This window comes from Microtus oregoni, unplaced genomic scaffold (assembly GCF_018167655.1).
Source record: "Microtus oregoni isolate MIOR12 unplaced genomic scaffold, Mior012 000003F_ref0000135, whole genome shotgun sequence".
NCBI lineage: Eukaryota > Metazoa > Chordata > Mammalia > Rodentia > Cricetidae > Microtus > Microtus oregoni.
In genome coordinates this window covers 40456667-40469666 of record NW_024543062.1, presented here as the reverse complement: position 1 = coordinate 40469666, position 13000 = coordinate 40456667, and the positions used below count along the sequence as shown (strand labels likewise).

General features: G+C 45.8%; 1 protein-coding gene across 1 annotated transcript in view; it reads right to left on the bottom strand.

The window, feature by feature from the left end:
- Nucleotides 1–272: 272 nt before the first annotated feature.
- The window catches only part of Bcl2 (BCL2 apoptosis regulator), a 173070-nt gene continuing 160342 nt past the window's right edge, over nt 273–13000 (bottom strand). Inside the window, exon 2 of the mRNA XM_041648173.1 lies at nt 273–5383. Coding sequence (XP_041504107.1) covers nt 5249–5383 — 135 coding nt within the window. The 3' untranslated portion in view covers nt 273–5248. The remainder of the gene's footprint in view (nt 5384–13000) is intronic.

Below are 13000 nucleotides of genomic sequence, written 5' to 3'. Positions count from 1 at the left end.
AAATATGAATTCTCTCGGGCAATAGAATTCACAGTTGTTCTATCCTGAGCTAGCCCAGGTGACTAGCAACCAAAAAAGAAAGAGCATTCTTTCTAAGGTAATTTTGCTGGTAAGGCAATCCCACAGCCTTGTCTCCAAAGACTTCATTAGAATGTGTTCATGATGGTCCTAGTGGCTTGTTAAGAAGGATTTCCAAAGTCTTCTTCAATAATGATGAATGATAGGCACGGCCATGTTAGCATGTTATAAATAGTTCAAGAGACAACTGATGCTGCACGCTGTTCTTTATTTTTCTTCAGACAGATAAGGGGAGTTAATGGCAATGTAACATTTTCCAATAACACAAAGTGCCATTATATTTAATGGGAGCCAACTGGAGACTTACTTTACCTTAACTATGCAAAGTACACTTTTATAATTTCTTGTATGTACAGTACAGGTTAAAAGTATCAACCTTAAAAGCAGCCCGTGGATAAAAGTAAGAAAATCTTGGTAACAAAGCTTTCAATACAAAAACACTTATTTGTACATTTACTTTACTTAAAATAACCCCAATATAACTGAAGCTAAAGCAAAGCTTGGTTGAAAACTTAAGAAGATATTATAATAAACAACCTCTCTCTCCAAAGGAAAGTGTCTCCTAAAAGAAACCGAATCTCCCATCAATCCTTCAGATGTTATCTTGGAGGGAAGAATTTAATGAACTGAGCCAGCTGGAGGGCCCACTGCAGGCTTCCCAAGTGGGTAGGTGCAGGCATTGCTGCATAGCCACATGGACCACACATTAACATACCCAGGATTTCTGGTAAGCTGGCTTTTCCATCTTCCATGACTGATTTTTTTTTGTCTCTTGTACTGAACTCGGAGGATGAAACACTGCTTTCAGGTTATTTTTCTTGGCTATCCATGATGAAGTGCTAACATACCATTCACCCTCCAACTGTTTTGGTTTTTTGGTGTTCTTTTTTTGTGCCTGGTGAGATGCGCACTGCACAAGTGTCTATAGATGGAGGATTGAGTGAGTCCCTGGTGAGGCTAAGGGACAGACAGGTACAATCATTTACCTAGTTCAGTCTCATAATATTTTACTTGATTCAATCTTACCTAATTTTTTCCTTATTGTATATAATAAACATTGAGAAACAGATGTCCCTACCAACTGGAAAGCTGTTGTTTAAATATCCCATTGGTTAAAATATCAAACTTACTGTTTAAACATTCATTAGCCATATCCAACTTGAACCACATGTTATTGCATGGCCATATTAAGTCAGACTTTGAACTATGTCAGTGTCTCTGGAATCTAAATGTACCACACAGCTTTAAAATGATCCCCACTTCTTGCAAAAGGTCTTTAGAGGAACATAACATTGGCCCCTGTAAAAGTCCCTCATTCCCCATAGTTCTGGTTTCGCAGAAGACGATCACACCCTGGTCCAAGCAGGAAAATGTTCTACTCATATAAGAATTTTCCCTCCCTCCTACCTCATAACAAATGTCCTTTGTCCCTTTAATAATAATGACATAGGAAAATCCCTGAAAGATTCAAATTGGGCAAAATACAGATCTGATTAGAGCCGTCATGAGTCTGACAATGTAGAATTGTATTTCTTAAGAAGTGTGTAACCATATTTGTCTGGGCTGCAATAGACACCATAGAGTACGATCAGACGAGCACCTCAGCGGCTCCCTAATCTCCTTTGACTGGCTTCTATTTCAGCCTTCCCTGTTGTTTCTCCTGATAGAGCAGGCATGCATTTCTGAGCATAAGTGACAAGAAGTCTAAAGAACCCACTACCTTCAGAGCACAGCTAGAGCTGGAACTCCCATTTAGGAGTTGTGTTAGTCTACTCACAATCCCACCCATTCTATTCAGTGTGGAGGCTGCATGTGTGGCATTGTCCCCATTATCTACATTCACTTCTGATTATTTTAATCCTTCTGGGTTTATTAGTATTTTCCAAACCCAGATATCCCCTCCCAAAGACACAGCAAGGCTCTTAGATGTAATAAATAAGTATTCGCCAGAGGAGAAGAAAGTATGTATGAGTGAAGGCCACACCCAAACATGCAGAGACAAGCAAGATGGGCAGGATGGAGGGTTTTAGTTGAACTACATGAAAATGCTTCCTCAACTGTGGTTGTCATGGAAATCTCAAGCCTGCACACATGCTCAGGCCCTGAAAATTCTTCGGTGATGAGTGTCTGCATTTCCCATCTCTCTTTCAGAGTGCCTGGGTGAGGCTCCTGGAGCAGTGGAAGGTGTCAGGATGCTCTTCCCAGGAGCCTTCTATGAACCTCTCAGCCCAGGTTGGGGAGTGTGTATGTTCTATGTCTTCTTGGCTCTGATGTAGAGGAGATTCCAAATCTTACAGAGAAGTTGAAATTGGGGTGTGAAACCCTTCTTAATATGAAATGAATGGGGATGACTCTCTGTTGCCTTATTGCAAAATAATTGATACTATTTTTTAAAAGGAGGGAGAAAAAGGCCAGTCAAGGGTTCTATGTACACTTGTATGTTCTAAGTAACACGTTTTTAACAAGAAAAATGCACCATCAGCTACTCTTAGAGCGAGAGCAACCACAATACTGTGGCTGGGGTTAAAACACTAGGGTCCAGTGACTGGGTGAATTTGCCATTCAAATCAGAAAACAAAATCCCACACCTGAAGGAATCCAATGACCTTTTTCTTTCTTTCAATATGTGTGTGTGTGTATATACATATACATTTTTCCCAAATGCTCTGCAAATCTCAGTCTGAAGAATAACAACAAAACCAAAAGAGAAACAGTTTTATATTAAAATGTCTGTGTTCTTCATCACTACTTCTAAAGCAGCTTGAAGGAGCCCGCCACTTGGCGTGTACTGTAAGCTGACTCCATGACGAAGCTCTTGGCAGGATAGCAGCACAGGTTTCTCATTCCATAGTCATCACGTGGAGAATGTAAACCTTTCAGAGGATAAGATTTTGCTTAAAAATGAAAATAACTTGAAAAGTTCTGACCATCCTGTTCTCCCAGACCTCCTGGGGAGCTTTGCTTTCCTGCCTCAGAGTGATGCTATCCGCCTCTGCATTTCAGGGAGACAGGCCCAGGGCAAGGGGTGGGAGGATTCCTGGTGCATCTGTGTTGGAGCAGGCCACACAAAGCACCTCTCTGAAGGGCCAACTGCCATAGCCAGGTTCTAGCTCTTTGCTCTCTTTCCCACCTGGCTTTCCAACTGAATGAACCTCGTGGGTTTAACCAAACACGCATGTAATCCTAGGTAACTTGAGTGAGTAAACCTTGAAGAAACAAGGTCAAATGAATGAGTTGTATCCATCAGAGTAAGTATGGGGGGAGCAGCTGAGGGGACAGTGAAACCCAGGCTCTCTCAGGCCCCTCGGGTCTCTCAGGCTTAGCCTACATTCTCAGAAATGCTTTTGAAGAATCAAGAGACAAATATCTCAAATGGAAAAATTATCTTTCTTGTTTGTCTTGCTAACAAAAATTCTAGAGGTCACGACTAAACACAATTTAAACAATGCTGAGATGCACCTATTCTTCTGAAAGCAGCTTCTGAAATATCAACCACAGCAATAAACACTGTATGAACACATTCTAAAGTTAATCCAGATGAATGATACAGAGAGCGGGAGTGACACAGTCCCTCCACAAAGGTCTCCACGCTAATCCTAAACTCGGGAGAAAAGATGTTTCCCCTTTCATTAGCTGGAGATTTTACTTCTTCTTTCTCTATAACTTCCCAACTTTTTTTTTTTTTGCCCCAGGATGTACAGATAATCTTCACATTCCATACATACCTGAAACCTTTTCCCCCCCTCCCTCTGTCAGGTTTTCAAATAAAACCAAACTATAAAGACAGATAAATGTTTTACATGTAACTACATAGACATAGGCCATTGAATCCTTAGGCCTTGCTGCAGGGCTTCCTTTAGGATCTATGGCCTCCCCACAGTATTTCAGACCCTTTCCTTAGACAGGACAGACCAGGCTAGCAGGTACCCGCAGCTGCCTGGAGGGCCACAGGCTTTTTTTCTGCTGTGGTGGTGTCCCTGCCTCACTACACCCTCTGGCAGGAGAGGCATGGAGCCTGCCCTCTCTCTACCTTGGCAAATGTCCTAGGAAGAGTTGTGGATCTCACGCTCCAGATGAGGCAGGGCCCACAGTGAGTCTCACTATTGCTCTTTCTTACTGTGCAATTCTGAGCTCTTCCGGCTTCCAGACATTCACAGCCAAACTGCTCTGTTCCAGCACCCAAGCGGAGGCTGAGGAGGGCCAAGGATCAGTCAGGTCAAGGCCTCACTGGGCCAGAGAGTAGGTTCTGCAGGTGCCGGTCTCCTAAAAGCAGGCACTTGTGGCCGCCTGATGTTCTGGGTGACCCCATTCTTCCTGATGCTGAAGAAGTCACCACATGTCCACTTCCTCGAATCTAGAAGCTTCTGTTTCCTACTCAGAGTGAGTATAGGAGGATGGGTGGGTGTATCCAAAATATATGAATATCTACAATCAGGGCTTAAGGTACTGGATGATATTGTATAAACTGCTAAAATGCTTCTCGGCACAATTGGTAGCTAAAAAAATAATTTCCTATGGTTTGAGGGAATTCTCCCATCTCTGTCTTTCAGTGGGGACGTCTCAGTAGGTACCAAGTCCATCTGAAGTCTCCAGTCTTTGTCCTCTGACTGGGTATGTACCATGTGAATCATATACACAGTCCAAGGAAGATCAGACTTCCTTGGAGGCAACTACCCCTACGGTATCCTAGCCCCCAGGGCCAGTTTATACAGATCACATGGAGACTTTATCTCCAGCTTCCAGCAGTCACACTACAGGTTTCCCCAGCAGTCAGGGTCCTGGGACATTTGTTTTTTAGATGACCAGTCTGGCCAATATGGAAAACAGATTGGTGTCCATAGGCACAGGCCAGCAGGTGGAGCCACAAAGTGGTGCTTGGCAATTCCTGGCAGGGTTTCCAAAGCTTGAAGTTTCAATGAAACTGTCTTAAATAAATAAATCTTTTTTTCTAAATAATGTAAAAAATAAATGATATTTCCCTTTGGCAGTAAATAGCTGATTCGACCATTTGCCTGAATGTGTGTGTGTGTGTGTGTGTGTGTGTGTGTGTGTGTGTTTAAGAAAAAAAAAAGATCCCAACTTTGACTCATGGTACATCGTTGATAATGCATATTGTTTCTACTGCTTTTGTGAACCTTTTGCATATTTGTTTGGGGCAGGTGTGTGGACCTCACTTATGGCCCAGGTAGGCACCCAGAGTGATACAGGCCCCCACCAGGGCCAGGCTGAGCAGGGTCTTCAGAGACAGCCAGGAGAAATCAAACAGGGGCCGCACGCTGGGACCGTACAGTTCCACAAAGGCATCCTGCAGCAGGGGAGAGAAAAAGAACAAAGAAAGAGCTTTAGCCACCAGGAGAGCTAGAAGGCCTTCCCACCAGCAACTGTGAGGGATGAGAAGGGCTTGGCATAGCTGCCAAGACTACAGGCTGCAGCCAGAACGACATAGTCAACCTAGCTCACTTCTAGGAATTTGCTTTGGAAAGTCTTCCTGAGGGAGCGGCGGGATAAGGCCCCAGGACTCGTAGATGTTACAGAATGAGTGCAGTAAGTGGTAGAGCCAGGACTGGAACCCAGATCCAAGCCAATGCCCGTCCTGGCATGGGTTCTGGACGTGCGCCATCACACCTAGCTTTGTACAGAGTGCCGGAGATGAAAAGCAGTTCTTCACGATGGGGCAGCAAGTGCATTACCAGCTGGGCCACTTCCTCAGTTCTCACGTTGTTTTGAGTCTGACCTACTTTACCCATACGCTATGAGTCTCCTTCTCTATGCATCCAGCTCTGAGGATTCTGAAGTAGTCTTCAAGGCAAGCTAAGGTCGTGGTTAGGGAACTGCTTACATTGCTAAATACATACTTACATAAATGCTCCTCATGAGTGCATGGTATCCTGTATCATACTTTATAAAAAGATTTTTAGTGTTTCAAACTTTAGGAATTATAAGCAATGCTATGGCATACTTTCGTACACAGGTGTTTAGCCATTCACTTTAAAGATAATAAGTTCCTAGAACTCTATTGACAACATCAAAGTTGTCACCAGGAATCATGACGAATTTGTGCTGAACTGTTCTTGCCACCTCATAGTGGCCTTTTGACCAATGGCACGGTTAAAGCTGGCTGTGGTTTAGGACAGTGGTTCATACGAAGGACATATGAACTGTCCTCCAGGGGACAGTTAGGGATGTCTATTTGGTCCTCTTTATTTAGGGCAAAGAAGCTCCTGGAGGGTGTCAAGGATGTCAACATCCCATGGACAGCCTTAACTCACTCAGAAGAGCAACTGAGAGCTAAATACCAATGGTTCTAGTTTACAGGATGCTCAGACCAAGGACTACAGAACAATCAGCCCCAGGTGAACATCAATGGTGCCAGCCACATTAGCGGGCCCCAAGCAAACGCGGGGCATCTCTGGGGTGGCGAGATTAATTTTTGCCAAGAGGGGGCGCAAACGGTTTCCTTTGGTTATTCACTGTTGGGTTTTAGAAAAGGGCAAGGGCACAAAGGAAGTGTATGTACACAGGTCTCTCTGTCACAGCTCAGCTCCCACCCGATGACTCACAGAGAAGCAGCCTTCCCTGTGCATGAGGAGGTAGCACTGATGGTGGAGGAAGATGAAAGACAGCCGCCACGCTCAGTGGTCCGCTTCCATCTCTTTTCTAGCCATACGTGTGTGAGCCCTAACGCCTCACCAGAGACATCCTAGTTCTTCAAGGCATCGTTCCTGGGCTGTTTGTTAATTCAGTTTTCTACTGAGAGGGCCAGGCTGCTCCTTGAATTCCATCAGTTTTCTGTGCCAAAAATCTAAAACAAATCAAACTATTGGTTTATGTGACCTTCCTGGTCATACAAACAGCCTTCCTGGGACCCCTGGACTCCTCCCTTTCTGGATCTGGATAAGCTCTTCATGACTCCACCCCTTCTTGCCAACAGCCACAGGCAGCATCCCAAGGGCCACAGCCTTCTGAGGGTGAGGTGAGCTAAATTAGTCCCTCCTGGCCCAAGGGGGTGGGGGGCAGGCTTTGAAGAGCTAAAGTCTAGGAAGGCCTCTGAATGTGCAGAAGATCTAGGCGACTCCCCCAGCCCCGAAAAATCTGTCAGTTCCTGGCCTTATTTACCTCACCCACAGCCACATCATTGGTGGCTGTGAAGAGGGACATGTCACTTCAGTTTGCCTGTCAGTAACAACAGTGTGTCCTGGTGTCTGCCCTCCATGCTGGGCACTGACGGCTCTGCGCCAGCTCCACCTGCCCATGCTCTCCTGTGCTTATGCCTACTTGCTCTTGCATGAAAGCTGCTGTACTGCTCCCCAAGGAACCATCCTCAGCTCTGAAGATGGAAGTGACAGTAGCAATGTCTCCTTGTCCCCTATATATTACTAACTAGTTCATCAGATTGCAGGACAGGGTGGCTGGTGAATTATTTAATCCCTGCAGCTTGCATGTGGCCCCTAATCCCCGCCCTCTGTAGTTCAAGCATGCAAGGCGACCCTGTAGTTTTAGGAGAGGCATTTTTAGAGAGACTCTTGCTTTCTCGAGCATCCCGATTGGGGAGATTTCTGAAGTCTGTTTAAACAGCCTGTCATTATTTGTTTAAGTCTGAAAACCATTTTTAAGCTACATATTTTTTCATTTTATGTAAAATGTTTTTTATATAAAAAAACAAAGGTGCTGGACAGATGGCTCAGAGGTTGACCTTATGTTGCTTTTGGAGAGGACCCAAGCTCCATTCCTAACACTCAGATTGGGCAACTCACAACTGACTGCAAATCCAGTTCCGGGAGAGCGATGCCTTTGACCTCTGTGGGGACCTGTACTCACGTGCACATCCCCACCCCCAAATACACATAATTTAAAATAAAATAAATGGTTTTTTTTTTAAAAAAAAAAAGAAGTAGAAAAGAAAACCCAGTCTTTGAATGTGACTCTGGCTACATCCCTGCCAACAGATCCAGTGTCAAGGGTGGCAAAGCTCCCTGCACTACATCTGTAGAAATGAGGGATGCTCACAGGCCCAGGAAGGTCTTTGCCCTCTGCTGGTCCCCATCTCCGCCAAGGGAGGAAAGGCCCAGTCTGGTTCTGTGCAAATTTCAGACTCAGAGGCCTTAGGCTGCATCCACCCAGGGTGAGCCACAGGGCAGAGGGTCACACTCAGGGTAGGAGTGCACAGAACAGCCAGGCCTACGAGTGTCTGCATTGCTCTACACTGCATAATGGGTGGATCTCAGCCTCTCTAGGTCTCCACTCTCAGTCTCTCTCAAACACCCCTCTGGAGGCTACTCACCCTTCAAAGCCTCTCTCCTCCACTTGAGTCTTCTAAGAAACAGCATTTAGGCTAAGAAAAAATAAGCTTGGAAAACTCAAACTGAGCTGGTTGGCAAAAATGTACATTATTTAAATAAAATCAAGAGCCAAAAGTGGCTGGGCTGGCTGTGACCCCAGGCAAGGGTAAAGAGACCCTGGAGTCTGGGAATGCTAATCAAAGGACTTAAAATGATGCCTTTTCCTTAATGTTTACATTTATATCTATTAGCTTGAGAAATAAACAAAACCCACAAATTGTGTTTTAACAGAATGACCCCCAAATAATTTAAATGCCTGAAAATAAGATCAGCACATCCATGTATGGATCCACAAAATGGAAACACACTTTGGACCATGCTAGGATACCGTAACCGTCACCTACACATGTCTGGGCATACACGTGAAGACACATTTGTTCATGCACACCTGTGCTTTTCCCGCTGAGGTTGTACAGCATCCACACTGTGCCTCAGCTGAGCATCCAGGTATTGCTGAGTCCACAGCTTCCAAGTCACTTGGGAATTCTCCACCCGTTGTCAGACCTGTCTTTGCCATGACTGCCCCAGCAGCCACCACTTTTCCTATGTGCACAGCTGCTCTTCCAGCAGTGAATGACACCCCTTTCTGAGTAAACTGGGACCAAAGAACACAAAGTACAAGAACTTATTTGGGGTCACTAATCTCCACCCTTGATCCTGATTCTACTGTCTTCTATGGCTTCTGGAACTTTCCTTCACCAACTATTCCCACTCTGGACCCTCTCTTCCGCCTCTTTTCCTTAGCATGTAAACATGCCGGTTCTTCTCACACTTCTGTGCTGATGCATGGCCCACATGACAGCCAACTGCCCACCCCTTTCTCTGGTTGTCTTCTCACCTTAATTTCCCTATTTCTTACTTATTCGTCTCTTCCGCTTCTGAGACCACCTCACGGCAGTCACTCCTGTTGTGTGGTAACTACAGTATGCCAGACAGGCAGCATTGCATAAGGACCTTTGGTCATTGCAAGTCATCCATGCACTCTTTGAGCTCCTCTGGCTTCCTGGAGAATTTCTGTGCTGTACCCTTCATGGGTACCTCCTCCTCTGATGGTCCAGATATGTGCTTGATGCATCTGACTTGTGTGTGGATCACTGTCTCTCTCTTCGTCAATCTCCTTCCCTGTCCCCATCTTAAATACCACGCTTGTGATGAAGTCTCTAAAGTTATTATATTCATTCCTATTCTCATCCAAACTGTAAGATTCGTATTCCAGCTGTGTGTTGTATGTATATGTTCATATAGGGTGTGCATGTACGCATGTGAATGCATACACACACACACACACACTTATTTTTTATGTGTATATGTTCACATGGGGTGTGTATGTATGCATTCAGGTGCCCACACATGTGAAAGACAGAAGTTAACACTGGGCATCTTCTTCAGTTGCTTTCTGCCTTATTTTTTGAGATGCTGAACCTAAAGCCCAACAATTTGGTGAGCTGGATGGCTGTGAGCTCAAGGAAGTCTTCAGTCTCTGTTTCCCTAGTCCTGGGATTACAAGTACCTGATGTCATCCTAGGTTTTATGTGGGTGCTAGTGATTCAATTTAGAGCCTCCTGCTGTGCAGCAGGCACTTTGCAAACTGAGTCATTTCTAACTCTCCAATCACATTCTAACGTATCCTGTGGGAATTACAGAAAACTCACCCGGTGTGAAGGCACCTCTACCGAGCCCTTCCTCACAGTGTACGTGAAACTAGCAATACAATTGAAAGAATTGTACTGTTAGATTGGTTCCCCTCACAAACAAACCCAAAGACAGACTGATCCCAAGACACTGTAGCTGAGGACTGGAGGTGGGAGAAAGAAGAATGGCCAAGCTAGAATTGCCTTGTCCAGCAAGAAAGGCTCCATCCTTTTGGAGATTAACCCTGATGGAGAATCCTATGAACCATTGAGGAACAGTGAGCTGGGAAATTTCAACAAAAGCTCCTGGTACACAGAGCCTGAAGTTGTGCCTACACAGATACCAGTACCGTAGTGCTTTGGTTGTGTGCACAGGTGAAGGGGACTTTGGAGCAGAAACACGGGTTTCATGTAACCTGGAGCTGGAGGTGAATCTAGTTAACTCTGCAGAGGGAAAGTAGGAAGGTCAGGAGGGTGATAGCCACAGCACTGATGCCCACCCACGCAGGTCTGTCTCTATTGCAACATCTCACAATACCTGTATGTTTTCCCATCCATGCTCTCTTCCTCTATCTTGTGCCCTGACATTAGATATTTCCTATTGTAGACAGAATGATCCATCTAGTTACGAACCTGTCACCTCCATGCCTAGTCTCTAAGACCAGATTCTTCAAGTCCAAGGCTTCCTGGCTCCAGCCCAGCCTGGTTCTTCTCCATTTCTTCTGCTCTCCATGGAGCTGTTGCTCATACACAGACCTGAAAGGCTGTCTTCTACAGTCAGCTTTCCTCAACACTAAGTTAAATAAGTCCCTTGTCACCTACGCATGGATATCACCTGTTTCCGAGTTTGTCTCCTCCAACCCTTAGCACCTGGAGCTGCAGGTCCATATTTTATTTCTCTCTGGATCACTGGGGCAGGTATCTGTCACCTACTAGCCATTAGACAAATACACATGGAAGGGGAGAAGTTGATTTCTTTCATTATATAGCACGATTTCCAAACATAATCTAATGGAGATTTTTAAGAGAAGGGATGCTTGAAGACCAAATAAAAGACTAAAGAAAACTTGCAGTTCTTTGCAGCAGCCTGCAGTTCCTTCCCACAGACCCTGACGCAGAGACCCAAGGAAGCAGCACATCACCTACACGGGGCCTTGCAGGTCAACTTCCACGCTGCTCTCACCTACACCCCCTGTAAACATCCATGAGGGGGGTACCCCGGGCAGCCTCTGACCGCTTACTCTCTGCGGGGGACACCTATAGTGTTGTACCCACACTGGGAAGACACACTTACAAAATGCTCTCTAGAGGTAAGGGCACAACCATTCAGGGCATTGAATTTGGCTATATTCGTGTCTGTTACATAAAACAAGGGAAAGGAACAAGGCCAAGGACTACTTCTGGACATTCAGAAGACATAGCGATGCTGGGTGGTCATAAACTGTAGATGCTTCTAAGGGGACAGGAGGTCCACTCCCAACATCATCGATTTGCTGATATTAAACCATTGGGCCTAAGAGGGTGCCAGTGAGAGAAGGCAGTTAAGGCGAACGGAGGCAAGAACACAAGTCATCGGCAGAGTCCGGAAGCTCTCTGCATAGATGAGGAAGCGGTGATTGTCTTGACACCAGACTTGGCTCTGAGCAAAAGCAGAAGCACGCACTCATGAGGAAGCGAGGGCTGTTTCTACCTGAGTGAAGCAGCTGGTAAGGAAGTGACTCTATTTCCTCCTTATCGTTTGGCTGGGCAGGATTTCCTCTGTAGCCGCTTTGCGCTGAATGGGCCCTGAGGGTCCCCTCCACAGCAAAGGCCGGCTTTGTCAGAGGCACGCTGGCACCTGTTCCCTGTGCCTCCTGAGCCGCCCCTATCCTTCCCAAACACCGAGTTCAGGTTTGAGGGAAAAGGAAATGGAAAAAGAGCCTATGAACATCTAGCTGAAGGCCATACCACTGCCTGACCTCAGGGAGGTAGAGGAAACCCCTGGCGAGGTCCGTCACTCTGTCAGTGCGGGCCAATCTTGGGGAGGCTCTGGGCCCAGAGGGCAGGACTCTGAAGCAAAGGCCAAGGACATACATGCAACGAAACCTAATCTAAGCATCATTTGGTTGTAACTAGAAACCTGCTGGATAAATGGCAGACAATGAGAAGCCCCAGTACAACAAAAATAAAACTTGCCGGACTACAGTGGGTTGGGCTAGGGAAGTTTGGGGATATTTTGTTATGAAAATGTAGCTAGGATGCAAATGAGGTGGTAGGTCTCAGGAGCTAAAGACGGTGCGAGATGAGAAATCTGAAGGCTTCGTTTCTTGAGCAGAACAGTTTGAAAGTAATTTCCAAAGGTACATTTGTAAATGCCCTAGAGATTATGTAGCCAGAAGGACGGCCAAAGGGTAATCAGCCATATCCAGCTGCTACAGGAGACCCACACCTAGACGTGGTCAAAGCCCTGGGTAGGAACTTGGAGGGCTCCTTGGCCCACTTGCCACCTGCCCTGCGGAGAGATTGTGTGCTGGAAAGAAGCAGATTTGAGCCCCTGGCGCACACCAGCTATGCAAATCCTGCAAGGAGGGCTGCCTAACCACCTGTGGCTCAGGCCCCTCCTGCAACAGGGAGCTGTGGTCAGTCCCATACTTCAAAAAGAATGCATGGGAATGGGTATCGGTCAGCAGCTATGCCCTTCCATTCACCAGGTTCATAGACAGAGATCCGAGGCTTGAGCAGCAACCAGTCCTGGCACCTCGGCTTCGGCTTGCTTGTCCGTTTAGTCACCAAACATGACTTTGTGGACCTGTCTCTGTCCTATAATTTATTAATAATACTCTGAAAACAGACAGTAGCTTTAGTGGGCATGACTTTTCTCATTTCATTGAAAGCATTTTGTGAATGCAGGCATACTGACCCTGAAGTGTACTGGCCGGCAGAGAACACACTCTGGGGCACTCCTTTATAGTT